The sequence below is a fragment of the Balaenoptera musculus genome, chromosome 3 (genome assembly GCF_009873245.2).
Source record: "Balaenoptera musculus isolate JJ_BM4_2016_0621 chromosome 3, mBalMus1.pri.v3, whole genome shotgun sequence".
Classification (NCBI taxonomy): Eukaryota; Metazoa; Chordata; class Mammalia; order Artiodactyla; family Balaenopteridae; genus Balaenoptera; species Balaenoptera musculus.
Window position 1 is genome coordinate 152,208,109 of NC_045787.1, and position 17,230 is coordinate 152,225,338.

A 17,230-nucleotide genomic window follows, 5' to 3' on the forward strand; every position below is an offset into this window, starting at 1 on the left:
ATCTCTCCAGCCTGTGAACAGAGGGCCCTTCCAGATACAGCCAGGCCCCCTGGCAAGGGGCCCTAGGGATCCGAGGGACCACCACCCCAGGTCAGCCTGAGGACCAGCAGTCAGACATGAGGGCTGGTCTGCCCAGGCTACCTCAGCCCAGCCGGCGTCTCCTCTCTCAGTCATTCGTCACTCTGACCAAATAAATCTTGACAAAGGACGAGGTGATGTCTTCAATCCTGCTAAAAGGTTCCCACCCCAGCAGCCTGTGCCCACTCAGCATCAGCCCCAGGCCCCACCCAAATTCCTGGAGCAGCCTCTGGCTTCCTGGCCTGGGCCAAGTACCAGGAGATCCAGGCATCTTCTGAATCCTGAGCCTGGCACCAACCTGCAGGAGTGAAATGAGTGAGGGTCCTGGAGCTGCCCAAGACTGGTCTCCACCCCAGGGACGACACCACATTAGCTGGGACAAGTTCACTGGGCAAAAATCTCACTTCTCTGAGCTTCAGTCTCCTCATCTGCAGAATGGGCATACAATCCCTATGTTTGACAGTCCTCAGGAGAATCAAATTCTGGATCCAGGACCTTTACAGGTTCCAGACCTGAGCCGTTTTGCCTCTCATCACTCCTCTGTCTACAGGGATTTTCATAGCATCACCTGATCCGACGCCAGGCCCACTCTCATGCAGGTGGCCTATGAGCCCTGGGCTCAGAGGACCGCCAGTGTGGCAGGCCCTCACTCCCCACATCCCGCCATTACTTCCCTGACGCCACCCCACCAGGAAAGGGAGGGAAGGCTGCCACTTCCTTCTTCTAGTGGCCCTTTTGGAGGTGAGAAGACCCTGGGTCACTTCCATTTTTTGAGGTTCTTGGTATATTAAAAATGAGGAAAGTTACAGTAACTGTGGTATAACTTAAGTGTCCACACAAAATGTGTGAAACAATAGTATTCATATTATTGACAAGACAATGGCAGAAAATGCAGTATATTTTTTGGTGAACTCCAAGTAGTGTATCTGGGGTAGGACACAAGCTCACATTTGCAGGACAGCCATCTACTTCTTATAATCTGCTAGAGCTGGGCCTGTGACCTCAAAGTCTGAATTTCTAGAAAAAGACATAACCAAACCCAATGCAGAAACTTCATTTGATCCCATTCAAAGAAAACATGGGGGCCAGGGGGGATTTTTAGACGTTTAGGAACCTTTGAATAGGGTAAGATATGGATTATTTTACATAATTACTATTCATTGTTTTGATCGTGGTAATATAGAAGAACAGCCCAAAGGGTCATAAAATGGTTCAGGAAAACAATTTTAAAATAAAAGCGATAGGTAAAGCAACCAAATGTTAACACTGGTTGAACCCAAGTGATGAGGTACAGGGCTTCACTGTGCCATCCTCCAACTTTTTCTTATACTTGAAGTTTTTAGTTAAGAAAGATTAAGAGTTTTGGATTACCAGTACAAATGTATTTTACATTTTTCTAAATAAAATGCTGTTACCTTGTGCCCCTGCTTGCAGTGGGGCTCCCGGTGCCTGAGTGTACAGGACATTGACCAGCCTGAGGGTCTATCCATTCGGGACGGTCTGTTCTGGGTAATGGCTGTGGGAGGGCAGCACTGCAGTCCTCACCCAGGCAGCCACTCAAACCCTTCACAAGTCCCTGTGTCTCCAGTAGCAAGTCAGAGGGAAATGGGGTGACTGCATTAGCTATAGCTTCCAGGCACCCATCATCTGATTTGTAGCTCTCAGGACTATAGAGGGAGAGGTCATTAGGATCACTTCAGGGAGGGAAACTGACCTCAGAGGGAACATGAGCTTGCAGAGGTCACACAGTTGACATGTAGCCAAGCAGGGATTTGAACCAGTGGCATTCTGGTAAACCACTCACAATAGTCGAAAGGTTGAAGCAATCCAAGTGTCCATTGACAGACTGATAAAGTATGGTATATACATACAATGGAGTATTATTCATCCTTAAAAAGGAAAGATTCAGACGCATGCTACAACATGACTGAGCCTGAAGGACATTATGCTAAGTGAAATAAGCTAGTGACAGAAGGACAAATACTGTATGATTCCACTTATATGAGTGGAATAGTAAAATTGGTAGAAACAGAAAATAGAATGGTGGGCCCAGGGGCTGGGAGGAGGGAAAAGTTATTGTTTAATGGGTACAGAGTATCAGTTTTACAAGATGAGAAGAGACTGGAGGCGGATGGTGATGATGGTTGCATAATAATGTCAGTGTATTTGATATCACTGAACTGTGCACTTAAAATGGTTATGATGATAAATTTTATGTTAGGTGTTATTTCACCACAATTTTTTTAAAAGGTAGCTTTGTATCACTACTTATAAGTGAAAAACCTCTTGCCCTAATGGAAAGGTCTCCATAAAATTAAAGACAATTACACTCCAAATGCAGGTTGTTGTTAACATTGCTCTAGATGCTGGTGACTGCTGAAGCTGTGCAGACCCACTTTGTTTGAAGGGGGATTGTGTTAAAAGCACTTTAGATCCAACTTTCTCCTTGACAAATTCAGAAGGGCCAAAAGAGAGCTTGAAAGGGACCTGCTTTCTCCCCAGCTGACTTAACAGGGTGGTGTCTGTGGGTCTCTATAATTGTTTTTCACGCCAGGGGGCAAGAGCACCCCACACTTTGAAAGACCCTTGTAAGGACAAGGTCGTAGGGGGCATGAGCTTTTCAAGCAGGGGCAGGCCACAGCACAGTAAGTAATAGGAGCAGAGTAAGAAGACCCCTACCACAAAGAGCCCTACCATGTAGGCCCGAAGAGGCCCAGGGCTGTTTGGAAAGGGAATTCCTAGGTCTCAGGTGCCTGAGCAGAGGTACCTTGGTTCCAAGGACTCCTTGCCCTGTGAGAGGGGTCCAGCTGTGAGAGGGCCAGAGCAGAGCCCTCTTTCAGTACAGGGCCTAGGATGGTGGCCTGGTTACTTCCTGTATGCAAGTAAATAAAACGCAGTCTCAGGGCAGGACATGGACTAGACAAACAAAGGTAGTGGGGATGGAAGGAAAGGAATTGGAGGGAGAATTTGTTAACAATGTCGATAAGAAGGCACCAGTGGGCTTCCCTGGTGGTGCAGTGGTTGAGAATCCGCCTGCCAATGCAGGGGACACGGGTTCGAGCCCTGGTCTGGGAAGATCCCACATGCCGCGGAGCAACTGGGCCAGTGAGCCACAACTACTGAGCCTGCGCGTCTGGAGCCTGTGCTCTGCAACAAGAGAGGCCGCGATAGTGAGAGGCCCGCGCACCGCGATGAAGAGTGGCCCCCACTCGCCGCAACTAGAGAAAGCCCTCGCACAGAAACGAAGACCCAACACAGCCAAAAATAAATAAATTAATTAATTAATTTTTTAAAAAAAGAAGGCACCAGTGGACATCTGATGTGTTGGCCTGCACTACATCCATACCTTTTCCCTGGAAATTGCGCCTCAGCTTTCCTTCGGGAAGCAGCCTCTCTCTGGGATTCTCAGTACAGTTGGTTGAGCAAGGATGACTTCCACCCCGTTTCCACTAGAGAACGCAGGAGATCCAGGCCTGGCTAGTCAGAAGATGCCACCCTTCCTCCCCGCTTCTTGGCAATGATGAGTATGCTGCCCAGTATCATATAAGCTCCTGAATTCAGCTACACCCAAATCTAGACTCACTCTTCCCACTTATGCTTTGGAAGGGTGCACAGCTTAACTGACACGGGGTGTGTGTGTATGTGTGTCTGTGTGTCTGTATAGGGTAGTGTGTGTGCTGGGGGGTTCGGGGTGGGGGGAAAGTCTCACCACAGTCTCCGCCTTGTCCAAGGGCCTCTGGAGGTTTCATCTAGTCTGTAGAGGTCCTTCCTAATAACTCAGATGTCCTTAAAGATCCGGGTCTAATAAGACCCTGTACTCTTATTTGCACAGAACCATCCGCCCTCCCGTGATGCCGATTATATGACTTGGAGTTGACCAGTTGAAATGTGAAATCCCATAGACATTTAATCTTTAAATTAATTTTAAAGTTTTAGCTCTTTTTCTTTTGTAACCTCACCTCAAACTCTTCCAGGGGCCTTGGAAAGCCCCCAGGCTCCAGATCCTAGGCGCATCAAGCCTGACGTATATACACGGCCGGGCGCGGGTTAAGAGAGTGCCAGGGCCTTCTAGGGCCCTCGTGCAGGCGGGCGGGAGCGGACAGGCCCTCGCACGCATGCGCATGGAGGCGGGGCTGAGCCCCAAGCCTGCGCCGTGCCACCCAGCTGACAGGGGGCGGGGCGGTGGCGAGCGCGCGCCTGAGGCGGCAGCTCGGCGACCGGGACTTTGTGCTCCAGAGACCCTCCTTCGGACGCATCTCCCACCCCTGTTGTGTCCTTGCGAGGCGCCCCCACTCGGCGGGACCAGCCCCGGGGAATGGAGAGGGCCCGCCCCCACGGCCCTGGAGGGACCCGGAGGAGACGACCGCGCGTGGTCTGACCCGTCGTCCTCGCCGAAGGGGCCCATGGGCGCGTCCCCGCGGGCGGGCCGCGGACGTGAGGGCGGCGAGCAGCAGGGCCGCGGCACCGAGGGCCGTGCTCGTGCCCGGCCCTGCACCGGCCGCGCGCGTGCGCTCCCGCCGCCGCGCCGGCCGCGCCCGCACCGCCTCTCGGCGCCGGCCAGGGAGCCCGGTCCGAGAGCAGCGGCGGCGGCGGCGGCCGGAGGGACGATGAGCGGTGCGGCGCGGGCGGGCCCGGCCCGGCTCGCCGCGCTCGCGCTGCTGACCTGCAGCCTGTGGTCGGCGCGGGCAGACAACGCGAGCCAGGAGTACTACACGGCGCTCATCAACGTGACGGTGCAGGAGCCCGGCCGCGGCGCCCCGCTCACATTCCGCATCGACCGCGGGCGCTACGGGCTCGACTCGCCCAAGGCCGAGGTCCGCGGTCAGGTGCTGGCGCCGCTGCCCATCCACGGAGGTGAGTGCCTGGCAGCGGAGAGAGAAGCCGTGGCGAGGCGGCGGGCGATGGTCCCTGGTCCCTGGCCCCGCGGGAGCCGCCGCCTGGGCGCGGGGGCGGCGGGCGCGGCGCCCCCACCCCGGCCCGGATTGTCGCGCAGCTCGGCGGGCGGCCCCAGGGTCGAGGTTCCCGTCGTGTGCACCCCCGCCTGCTCACTGCTGGGATGAGGCTTCAGACGCGTTATTGGGTTCTTCTTTTGAGAAAGACTTAGAACGTTCCTTTTGGTTTAGTTAGCTTGTTTACAGGAAGGCATTGAACTGCGAGTTTGCAGGGGCAGCTCAGACAAAGGAGGTGGTGGAAGAGCGCAAAACTAGTTCATGATGGATGAGGTCTTAACCTGTATTTCGGAATCCGCAGGTTCGTTCCCGAAATCACAGACTTAGCGCTGCATTGAATCTCGAAGGATGAGGCCCTTTTCTAACGTAGAAGCGTGCCGTTTTTCTTAAGTGGCAAGTGAAAGGAGGGTGGAGGAGAAAAATGGGCATCTTCCCTGTTGCTTTTGGCTGTTATTCTGCCCCACCAGCTTTAGTGTAATTTGACGCCTGAAAATCACACGTTATGAAGAATCCAATACCAATTGGAACCTGTAGCCAATTCTTCAGGTCACGGGAGTCTACCAAAGGGGAAATAGGTAAAATTTTCGAGAGTTGTCTCTGAAGCGTTTGGCTTAACCTTACGTCTTCCTATAATCATAGGCTCTGTTTAATTATTTGGTATAAAGCGTATATTTGTATAAATTTCTGGTCATGTTTTAAAGGAAACTTTTCCCACACTGTGGAGTATGATTTTGTTTTTTGGCCCACAGCAAACTTTTTGGAAAAATGCCTACTATTCTTCTCAACCCCCACCCACTCTCACCCTGAGAATGCTGAGAGGGGACTTTTTTTTAAGCTGCTACTCATGTTAAGATGACCTAAACTAGGCAACCTAAATAAGGTAATGGTGTTTGTTTTTATACTCTAAAATATTAAAACATCATGCACCTTCTGAGATCTGTATTTGAATGCTAACGTGCTAAGCTGTTTTCTTCTTTGAGGCAATCTAGCTGAGGAAGAAGAATCAGGTAAAGCTTTCACTGTAGCCTGTCCCCAGTTTACACCTGCCTTTTAAAAGTTCATTTTTACACCAATAATCAAGTGTTAGGGTACACTTCTCATCTCCACTTTGTTAAAAAAGGCAGCTAGGGTCCCACCTTGCCCACAGAAACAACTTTGGCCTTTGGTTCATTCAGTAAATATTTGCTTGCTTGTTCTGTGCCAGTCACTGTGGTTGGGACACATAATGTTGCCAAACTATGGCACTGACAATGGTAGTCTATTTTCTGGTGCTGAGATCTGTGAGGGTCACGTGGAAGGGGAGGAAGAGGAAGAGAGAGAGGCAAACTGTTCTAGAGCAAGAGCTGGCCCTGTGCAGTGTTTTGAAATCTGTGGTTTGCTTTGGGGCTTGATTCCCCCAGGCACCCCAAATCCATGATCCTCACTTTAGATACTTACCTCATAAGTGATCCATGTTCTGAAACTACTTGTTGCTTGCCTGTCACTCCAAACAAAAGCCCCATCTTTAAGAAAACTTGTTTTAGGTGTTTCTATAGAAAGGTATTAGGCACTGATGTGTGGGTAAAGGTTAGTCCTATTCCCCCGTCAACGAGGAGGTAGCATTAAAGGATTAAAGGTTCTGAGTCGTGCTGTACATAAACTGTGTGACACTGGGAAAGTACTTTGTGACTCTAAGAAAGTCATTTGGGCTTTTAGCCTCAGTTTCATCTGCGAAGTGGAATGGTGAAATATTTACACCATAAGATTATTGAGAAGTTTAAATGATTCCTGCATTCTTACAAGAGGAGATTTGTTAACCTAAATGAATCTCTAAATTGGTGGAGTTTAAACATGGCATCAATGTGAATACATTGGAGCAGTGTGTGGAAACTGAGTCTGCAGTCAGTTCCCCTGAGTGTCTGTCTTCTCTTCCTCTCCTGTGTTCTCTAGAGGCTCAATTTGTATCTGCACAGCATGAGATTGCTCCATGTTTTCTCATGGTGTTCGTGGGATCCTGCAGGTTTGGGTCCGGCTTTGTACTAAGGGGTCTGCACACATAGGTTCTTTCAATCCAGCAAATACTAATTGAAAACCTACTGGTACCAGCCACCATCCAAGGCACTGGGGCAGAGGGAGGGGCCACAGCAGTGAACAAAACAAATCTCTCTCTTCCTGCAGCTCACAGTCTAGTGGCGGTTTTTATGTCAGTTTACCTGTAAATTGTTTCTAAACCGATGATGGATTCACATGAAATCTAAGACATTTTTGTGCTTTTGCAGCAGGAATTTAGGAATGTATTTTATTTTTGTTTTTTTTGTTTCTTGGTTTTTTTGGCTGAGCCATGCGCTTGCAAGATCTTTAGTTCCCCGACCAGGGATTGAACCCGTGCTCCCCACAGTGGAAATGCAGAGTCCCAACCACTGGACTGCCAGGGAAGTCCCAGGAATGTATTTTAAAAACAAGGATGGTGGTAGAAATCTGTTAAAATTTTTCCTGTTTAAGAAAATGGCTTATGTCAATTATACCTCAAATAAAAGAAAGAAAACAGTTTAAAATTTGAGTAATATTTGGGTATTTCACATTATGATATTCTTGATTTAGTGAGTCTCAAATTTTTGTATTTTTAGAAAAAATTATGCATTCCTTCTGACTCTTATGCTCTTATAATTTGATTCTTAACATGTTTATTGAAGATTTACTGTGTGTTGACACTGAACAAAGTGATGTTCAAATTACAAAAAACAGCTATGAGACAGAATTCCTGGCAAAAAAAAACAGCTGTGGTCAATAGATGGGAAATTAATGAAAATTCATTTTGAGGACAAATGTTTGGTAGAAGTGAACATAAAGACAAAATAACTTTACAGTTTTCCTAGAGCTTAACATGATGACTCATTTTAAATCTATGACTTGATTTGTGAAAGTAAAAACCTTTCTTGTTATTTTGCATTGTTTCTATTGATTAGGCATGTATGAATTACTGAGGAAGACTTATTTGTCTTATATCTTTAAAGGGCAAATTGGCCATTTTTTCCTTAGATGCTTTAGTATTTTAAAAGTACATTTTGGAAAGTGTTAAACTTTATAAAATATTTCATAAACAAGTGTTGTACTTTGAAAATATATTCTTTATCATTAAATAGATGTAAATGGAGATTCATTTGTTTGGTGATAACAAATTTCATATTTTAACTGATAAAGAATTCATTTTTAGAAATGGACTTTTGAAAGAACACACCTTATATTTATGCACAGATCGTGGTTGTTCATGGCTGTTTTCTTACTACTTACTCAAAGGGTGAGCTTAGATCTAGAAACAGATGTAAACTAGCTAACATTTACTGTGCGTGGACATTGTAAATGTGCTTTATGTGTGTGCACACTAACTTTTTGTTTGACCCTAGCGTGGGGGTTGGGAGAGGAGAAGGCCCTGTTGTTGATGATGTCATTTTGTATGCAGATGTGCTGGTGGGAAGAATTTGGTAATGGCCACTTAGCCTAGAAATTTTCAGGATTGGATGTTACAGCCTTGGAGAACAATTTTACCAAATAATAAACTTTTTTTGGCCATCCTGCTGACTGTAGGGATACAATAACATTTAAAAAAAAATCTTAGATTCTTATGTTTTATGTGATTCTATTGGATGAATCCATTAAGCCTGAACTTGGTTTTTAAAATTCTGAGAGTAAAGGCGATTGATGTGGAAACAAGATCTTGGATGAAAAGGGCCATGTGATGTTCAATTTCATAATGGCAAAGGCAGGGGCTACTGGATATAGTTAGAGATTTCAAAATATTCAGAGAAAAAGTAAGTGTGATCCTAGAAGCAGAGACCCTGACAGGAAAGAGAATTCAGGAGCTGGAGGCTCTAAAAACCAAATTTTGATATAAATTAGATGACCAAGCAATATATGATAAATTATATTTGTATTGAATTTTAATAATTTAGAATTTAACAATTTAGAAAATGTTTTTACATACTGTATTTTTCCTTTGCTTTTGGATGATTCATTAGCATGTAAATATTTGAATATATATATTTAAACATTTGACCTCCCCACCAAGTATCCATCCTGCTGCCATCCCATTTCTCTGTTTCTCTTTATGGCAAAGCGTTGTCTATACTTGTTGCCTTCAACTTTTCCTCCTGTTATTCTTCACATTGTGAAGTTCTTTGATTGTTGTGCCAGTGATTTTGATAAAGACATGACATATTTAACTGAAATATTGGACTACAGGATCCTCAGGACCTCAGTGTATGGAATGGTGGGCTGAAACTAAGAAAAAAGTTAATAGGAATGAATATGTAGCCTTGATTTGGGTAAAAAAAAAATTAGCTGCAGGGAAGGGAGTGGAGGGGAGATAAGGCTTAGAGCTGCGTGTCACAGGACAAAGCCTGTGAGTGCTCACTGACGAGCTCGTTCTACTCTTGCATGCATTTGAGCATCTGGATCCTGGGTAGCACTGGTTGCACCTCGTTGTAGGCCAAGGACACCTTTAGTTCATGTTCAATTCTGACTATGAGTTTTAAGAGATGAACAAACTACAGAGCATTGTTTTGAATATTATAAAAGGGAAATCCTTCATTTGAAGGAACGTTCGATTAGATGGCTTCTAAGATTCCCTCCATCTTGAACAAAGTATGACTGTAAAGTAATAAGACAAATCTTGTTAAACAAACCTGCCGGAATAAACCCATTAAGGATACTGTTCTTTTCACACCAGTCACATGGGTGTGTATGTGTGCATATATATACATACATACTGTGCAACAATGAAAACAAATTTAAACATTTAGAATTTGTTTTGTGAGATTATCTTTTTGATTGAACAATTTGAAAAATACATGCAATGTACCAAATCTTTGTCTTTTCTGGATAGATTTTAAATTTGACAGTTGAAAATTATTTTTGATGCAGTTTTTTAATGTGCTTGTGAACTCTTTCTTTAGATAATTCTCAAAGAGGTCTGGTTTTGGACCATGTCCACATCACTGGGATGCATGGATAGTCCTCAGAGCTGGTTCTTTTAAGTATAGGAAACTTGACTTATTTACAAAATGAAATTAAGTTGTCAGGATCATCAACATTTGTTTGTTTTATCTTCTTAGAGTATATTATGCACTAGGCATTCATTTTTTTCCGTAAATCATAGTACGTGTAGATTTCTTTACTGTTGGAAGCAATTTTGAGTGAAATAAAGGGAACCCTTCAAATGTCAAATGAAGTAAATTAAAAAGTCCTTGATAAGCACCTACTCTGTGCTTGTGTTATACAGGTTCTGTGTTTGTGCAAAAGACATGGTATGTAATTCTGCCTGAGAGAACTTGGTTTTCTTGTTGAGATCAGTCTTGTCTGGATGGCACAAACAGGACATGCCATTGTAGAAGGTGGTGCAAGCTGTCTGCAAACTCCAGCCAGGGGGCCAGCCACCTGTTATTGTAAACAGAGCTTATTGGAACACAGCCATGCCCATTCACTCACATGTCTGTGGTTACTTTCAAGGTACACTGGCAGAGTTGAGCAGTTATTACAGGAGCCTGTATGGCTTCCAAGCCTAAACTACTTATTCTCTGGCCCTTTAAGAAAACTTTTGACAACCCACAATCCCTGTTCTAAAGGTTCATTTATACCTTAGTTTTTCCCATTAAAACTATGTTATGGATTTATGGGTGAGAATTTGATTCCTCAGTTGTCCCAAACTGTGAGCTCTTGGAAATTAGGGACAGTGTCTTCTTTGTTTCAGCCAAACACCTAGGACTGTGCCTGGCACTAGCAAGCCACTGTAATATGTGATTGCATTTAATCCTGTGGTGCTTGGTCTGGTAGTGAAACTGATAGCAGGCATTGCTGGAAGCTGTATGGTGGGATGGGGGATGGTGGGGTGTTGATGGACAGAATATACTGTAGGGCCTCTGTTATTATGCTAGATCATAAATGGTACAAAGACCAGAGAAATGAAAAATTATTTGGACTTGTAGTCTAGAGAAGTTTCATTGAAAATGTGGAAGTTGAAGTTAAACTTGATTAATTCTGCTTCCAGCCATAATGGAGTAACAGACACCAGGTTTATCTTGCCACCTCAAGTGACTGGAAAACCTGACAAAGTTGTGAAACAGCAGTTTTAGAAATAGGTCAAAAAACAGCACAAGATAGTGATCCCTGAGAGAAAGGAAATAAACAACAGAGCTCTGTGACGGCCTCAGTTTACCTCCTGGAGAGTTTCTAAGCTGCAGCACCGGGAGGGGGGACCCACAAAGAATCTGGTGGTCTCCCCGAGTTGATGAGACAGAGTTCAGAGCTCAAGTAGGCAAAGGCAGCTTGAATGTGTGAGGAGGTCAAGTATAGGAGAGGAGGGAGCTGCACAGAGAGCAAGCTCTGGAAAGCTGCAAGGGGTCCCCTCAAGCCTTTGGTTGAGTACTGATCTGCACGTTTTATGGAGAACTGTTAGAACTTAGCAGGTGGAAGAATTGTTGGAGTTCGCACAAGGCTGGGAATAGTTCATATTCTCACTAATCAGAGTAGAAAGACCTGATGCACAAGGCATGGAGTGAGGCCAGATTAGCCCTGGAGAAAAGCCTGTTCTAGACCCACCTACCAAAGCTTAGAAGCAAACCTTAAAAGGATCAAATTTATTCGAAGTAACTAATCCTGAACAAACCCCAATAATATTTAAAGGAATACAACAAAATCCAGCTCCCAAAAACACGAAATCCAAGACTAGCATCCAATCAAAAATTAGCAGACAAGCTAAGAAATAGAAAAACATGACCCATAACCAGGCAGGAAACAGGCAGTAGAAACAGTCCCAGAAATGGGGCAAATGATGGAATTGCAGATAAGGATGTTAAAACAGCTATTACAAATATACTCAGTTTGTCAGGGAGGTAAAAGAAAACTTGAACATGATAAGGAGAGAAATGGATCTAAAAAAGACCCACATCAAACTTCTAGCAGTAGACTCAAACCTGAAAAAGTGTAGGATTTATATTGACAGAGAAAAGAAGAGGAAAGCGTATATTGAGAGGATGGTATTTCCTGCTTTGGTGTTCTCTCTTAATCCCAGGCAGTGATATAGTTAATATATATTGGGTACCTACTGTGTACCAAGAATAATGCCAAATACTGTACGTGGATTATCCTTGTAACAGCTCTCGGTGGTACTATATCCTCATTCTGTGGATGGGAATTCAAGGCACTCCAGTCTCGCACTTAGTGGTTTTTTTTTTTTCTTTATAGCACTTAACATGTTTGGAAATTATATATCTATCTTGTTTGTTTCTGAAGGCAGAGATCCTGTCTCAGTGTCCACTCTTGCATACTCAGTGCTTAGTGTTGAGCCTGGAACATAGGAGGGTGGCACTGGTAATTAGTGTTGGACGAATTAAAGCGAGTGAGGTAATCCACCAGCTGAATCCTGTGGTGATTCAGTAGAGTTTGGACTTGATGTAGGTCTATCTGACTGCAGAGCTTATACTTTAACCACATCTTGTATCACTTCCCAAGTAGGTTTAATAAATTATGATATATCTATTTAGTGGAATGTTACACAGCCATTAAAGGGGGTCATTGTGAAAGCTGGCTATATCCTACAAAAGTAAATACATAGTGATTGAACTGTGACTGTGTTAAATATGCTTACAGTAGACAGGGACTCAAAGTAATATGCAAAAATAAAAATGGTTGTGTTATGTTGATTGGATTGTGGGTGACATTTCTCATTTTCTTTTCTCTCTCATTTTTTTGAAATTATTTTTAATATAAAACCTTCTCCATAGGGGGAAAGTCATACTCTCTGACTAGAAACTAGAAAGGGAACAAGTAAGTGTCTACGGTTGGTATTTTTTTTTAAGTTTATTCCCTAGCTTCAAGAAGAATTGAATGAATTCCAAGCAGTGGTTAGAATGAGTAGAAAACTGGAAGATACTAGAAATAACTGAAGAGGGCATGTTTTTCACCATTAAGAAAAGAGGAACTCTAAGACCAAGTTTTCTTGTCTTAACAGGAATCAGGCTAAAATGTGTCATCGTTTTGAGCAGTTATTGAATCCTAGAAAGGGACAGGACTTGTATAATATTTTTATCATGATGATATTAATGCTTTTATTGGTTTTGTTGGCTTTCACTGTTTGAGATTAATCTGTAGTTAAAGCACGAAGACTTAACTATGGGCAATCTCCACTTTTTGAAAGTTCTCTTTACACTTTGCTTTTACGAAAGACCTACATTAGTACCTATTTTTGATTTCCTCTTCAGAAATCTGAAGAGGATTTTCGCTTTTAATGGAAAGAAGGCAAGAAGCGAAAATAGCATTCAGCGTTTGTTTTGTAGCGAGACGAGCCAGTGTAGAGGCAGCCGCACCCAGAGCAGTGAGAGCGGCCCCGCCAAGCTCCTGCCCCAGAACATCACTCAGCATCTTAACATTGAGCTGCTGTAGCTGTGAACCGTGTCTGTGAGCATCTGTGCTCTATCTTGATTTATTTTGTGGGTCCGTTAGCAAGATATGTCCCGCGGTAATTGCTTCTTCCCTTTTTGCCATTTTGGCTTACAAAAGGTTTCACAGGAACGCTCGACTTTTGTATAGCAGAGAAACCTGTATAATTGCAGACCAGAAAGGAAATGTTATCAACCTTAAGAGTATACAATTATAGATGACAAAGCTGGAGAAACAGAAGAGAGAAAGGAGATATTAGGGACAGGTGAGGGCCAGTATCTTCATCTCATCTCACAGGTGAGGATTCAAGAGATAGTCTAATTGCAGAAACTAGAAAGGTTTAACTGCAGTGGAAAATAATGAAATAATAAAATCAGAAGAGAGGGAAGATGGAGAAGTGTTAAGTGAGCAGAATCCTAATTTGTGACATCGTAAATCCACAGACAGTGTCTAAAGTTGAAAAACCAGGAAATAATGGCTGTAAGCCTTTTTAGAACTAGTGGAAGGTGACCACCGGAAGAACTAAAAAAGAGCTAGTTAAAAGTGGTTGCCTCTGGCGACTGGGGGTGATGGGGTGAATGGGGCTGGTGCACTTTGCTGTATGCCATTGGGTGAATTTGTCTTTTCTTAATCCGTGTATACAGTATGATTCCCACTCTTTCCCCTGTGTGCACTGCAAATGAATTCTGCCCCCTATTTTTTTTTTTGTTTGAAGAAGCTCCCTGTTTTCCCAATATCTGAGCTCTTCACCATTCATCTTCTCCATGCTTTCTGTCGCCCAAGCAGCTGAATGTTGCTGGAGAAAAATCTTAGAACCCAACTGACTGAGGTTTGAGATCATAAAACTTAAGCAAAAATAAATGGGCACTTAACAATATCCAGTAATCCAAAAATATTTTCTTTTAAAGAAATAAGAGAACTCTTTGTGACAATTTTTCCCTCTCTCTACATGCCTCCTGCGACAGCTTCCTATTTCTTTACTTTTAGCCTAGTCTTCTCCTCTGAGCTCTGGATTCATATATTCAACTGCCTACTTGGTATCTTTAACTTAGATTTCTCAGAGACATCTCCAGATGGATAAGCTTCAAATGGAGCTTTTGATATATATCTATTTTTTTGCCTTCCAGTCTGCTACCACTGTTCCCCAGTCTTCTCCATCTCAGTAAATGATATCGCTGTCCACTCTTGTTATTTAAACAAATTTCATCCTGGCTTCTTTTCCTCACATTCCGCATCTGATCTGTCCTCCACAGTTTACCTTCAGGGTGTATCATATCTATCTGTTACTTGCCATTTTCACTCCTGCCATCTTAGTACAGGCAGCTACCATCTCTTACCCTTTTTTGGTCTTTCTGCTTTTTCTCTTAACTTCCGTCAGTCTTTTCTCCCAGGTAGCCACAGTGATCTTGAAGCTTCACCCAGTCATGTCACTCCTTGCTTAAACTACCCTTCAGTGGCTTCTTACTGTCCTTAGAATGGAAGTCTGAACTCCTTACTGTGGTATACAAGGCACTTGCTGCTTGGTCTGGCTGCAGCCTTTCCTTCCCTCAGGCCATTCATCTCACCCTTGCTCACCATGCTGAAGCTACCTGTATTCTGATATTCTTTCGTTCCTAGGGCTTCTAAGTTTTCTTTACAATGTGTACCTTCTTGCTGGCATCCCACTCACCTCTACCTCTTACTCTCCCACACAGTGTTTGCTGTATTAGTAGAGCTTTATGGTTCTTTGATACTGTATAATGGCCAGTTAAAAGGGCCATGGAGATGGAGACATGGGAAAGGAATTGTAGAATCTAAGAACTTAACAGTCATCAGTGATCATCAAGTCTAACCACCCACCTGAGGCCTCAGCATTACTATCCGATGGTTTTACAGCTCAAGCTTGAAAAAATGAGTGACCAAAATCTACCACATTCATCTCTGGAAAACAGAATGTTAGAAAGTCTTTTTTCATTTGGAGGAAAAAAAAGTCAGTTCAAAAATTTGTAGACAGTAGTTAATTTCCTTGTCTGACTCAAGTCCTCTAACCCTTAGACTTCATATTCCTATTTCTATTGACCATTCTTAAGAATATGGTATTGTAAACCATAGAATGCAATATTCCACTTAAAGGATGCAGTGAGTTGAATAGTGTCCTACAAAACTTCATGTCCACCTGGAACCTCAGAATGTGATCTTATTTGGTAATAGGATCTTTGCAGATGTAAGTAGTTAAGGATCAAGATAAGATCATACTAGTTTAGGGTGGACCCTAAATCCAGTGACTGGTGTACTTATAAGGAGAAGAGAGGATACAGAGAGACAATGGGAAGATAGAAGTAGACAGAGATAGGAGGTACGCTGCCAACGCCAGGGAGTGCCAAGGATTGCTGGCAGCCACCAGAGGCTTAGGAGAGAGACATGGGACTATTTCTCCCTTGGAGCCTCCAGAAGGAGCCAGCCCTGCCAGCACCTTCATTTCGACTTCTGGCCTGAACTGTGAGACAATAAATTTATGTTGTTTTAAGCCACCAGGTTTGTAGTCATTTGTTATGGCAGCCCAAAGAGAAAAGCAAAATTGAACAGTGTTGCAATTTGGTTTCACCAATGCAGAAAAGAGTAGAATGCTTTTTTTCCATCATTCTGAACACCTGCCTAGAGTCATATAGGTTATTTTGGTAGCCCTAATCACTGACTCATACTGAGATTACTGCTGATTAGACCTTCTAGGTCTTTTTCATAGAGGTTGCCCTAAGCCAAGTGATTTTACCTTTACGGGGTTCAGCCTGTTCATTCAGCCTTTCAGGATACTTTTTGAATCCTGATTTTTCATCCAGTCTTTACTCTTCCTAGCAGCTTTGTGTCACCCGTGAAGGTGATGAGCATACTTTCTGTATCTTCATGTAGGTCAGTGGTTCTTAACCTTCTGGGATTATGGATTCCTATTAAGACTTTAATGAAAGCTGTGGACCCTTCTGATGAAAAATACTTTTTTGTGTATATATACACAAAGTTTTCAATAAGGTTTAAGAGGTTCAGATGCCTCTTGAGGCCTCAAGTGGTCCACGGACCCAAAGTTAAGAACCCTGCTCTAAGTTATTGATAAAAGTATCGAAGAGTGTGAATGAACAGACCCTTGTAGTGTGTTTCTAAAAACCTTCTAAGATGGTTGACATTATCCCACTAATCAGCACTTCTGGGGGAGTGGGGAGGGCATTTAACCATTTTCTAATTTACTGTATTGATTTTGCATTTAGTACATATTTCTTTGTCTTATGATATCATAAAAGACATAATCAAGTTCTTTGATGGATAAAAACAAATATATTATATTTACTTTGTTTCTGATTTGCTAGGAAGGAGAAGAAGTGAGTTTTTATAGCTTAACCATAGTATGTTATTTTCCTGTTGCCACTGTAATCAATTACCTCAAACCAGGTGGCTTAAAAGAACAAAAATTTATTATCCTACAGTTCTGGAAGTGAGAAGTCCTAAATGGGTTTCACTGGGCTAAAATCAAGGTGTTGGGCAAGACTGCATTCCTTCTGGATGGTCTGAGGGAGAAGCCATTTCCTTGTTTTTTCCAGCTTCTAGAGATTGCCTGCATTCATTGGCTTGTGGCCCCTTCCTCTATCTTCAAAATCAGCAGTGAGGCATCTTCAGAGCTTTCTGTGACTCTGATCTCCTACCTCTCTTCCACATTTAAGACCCTGTGATTACATTGGGCCCACCCACATAGTCCAAGGTAATCTCTTTATTTTAAAGTCAACTGATTACCAACCTTAATTCCCTCTTGTCATGTTACATAACAT

The 17,230-nt window shown here is 43.5% G+C and overlaps 1 protein-coding gene across 3 annotated transcripts in view; it reads left to right on the plus strand.

Moving 5' to 3' along the window:
• The first annotated feature begins 4,629 nt into the window (after positions 1-4,629).
• RNF130 (ring finger protein 130) overlaps positions 4,630-17,230 on the plus strand; it is a 121,092-nt gene continuing 108,491 nt past the window's right edge. Inside the window, exon 1 of one of the 3 annotated variants that reach the window (XM_036847173.1) lies at positions 4,630-4,932. In XM_036847173.1, coding sequence (XP_036703068.1) covers positions 4,686-4,932 — 247 coding nt within the window. In that variant the 5' untranslated portion in view covers positions 4,630-4,685. The remainder of the gene's footprint in view (positions 4,933-17,230) is intronic. The other 2 variants (XM_036847174.1, XM_036847172.1) reach the window with 2 other exon arrangements.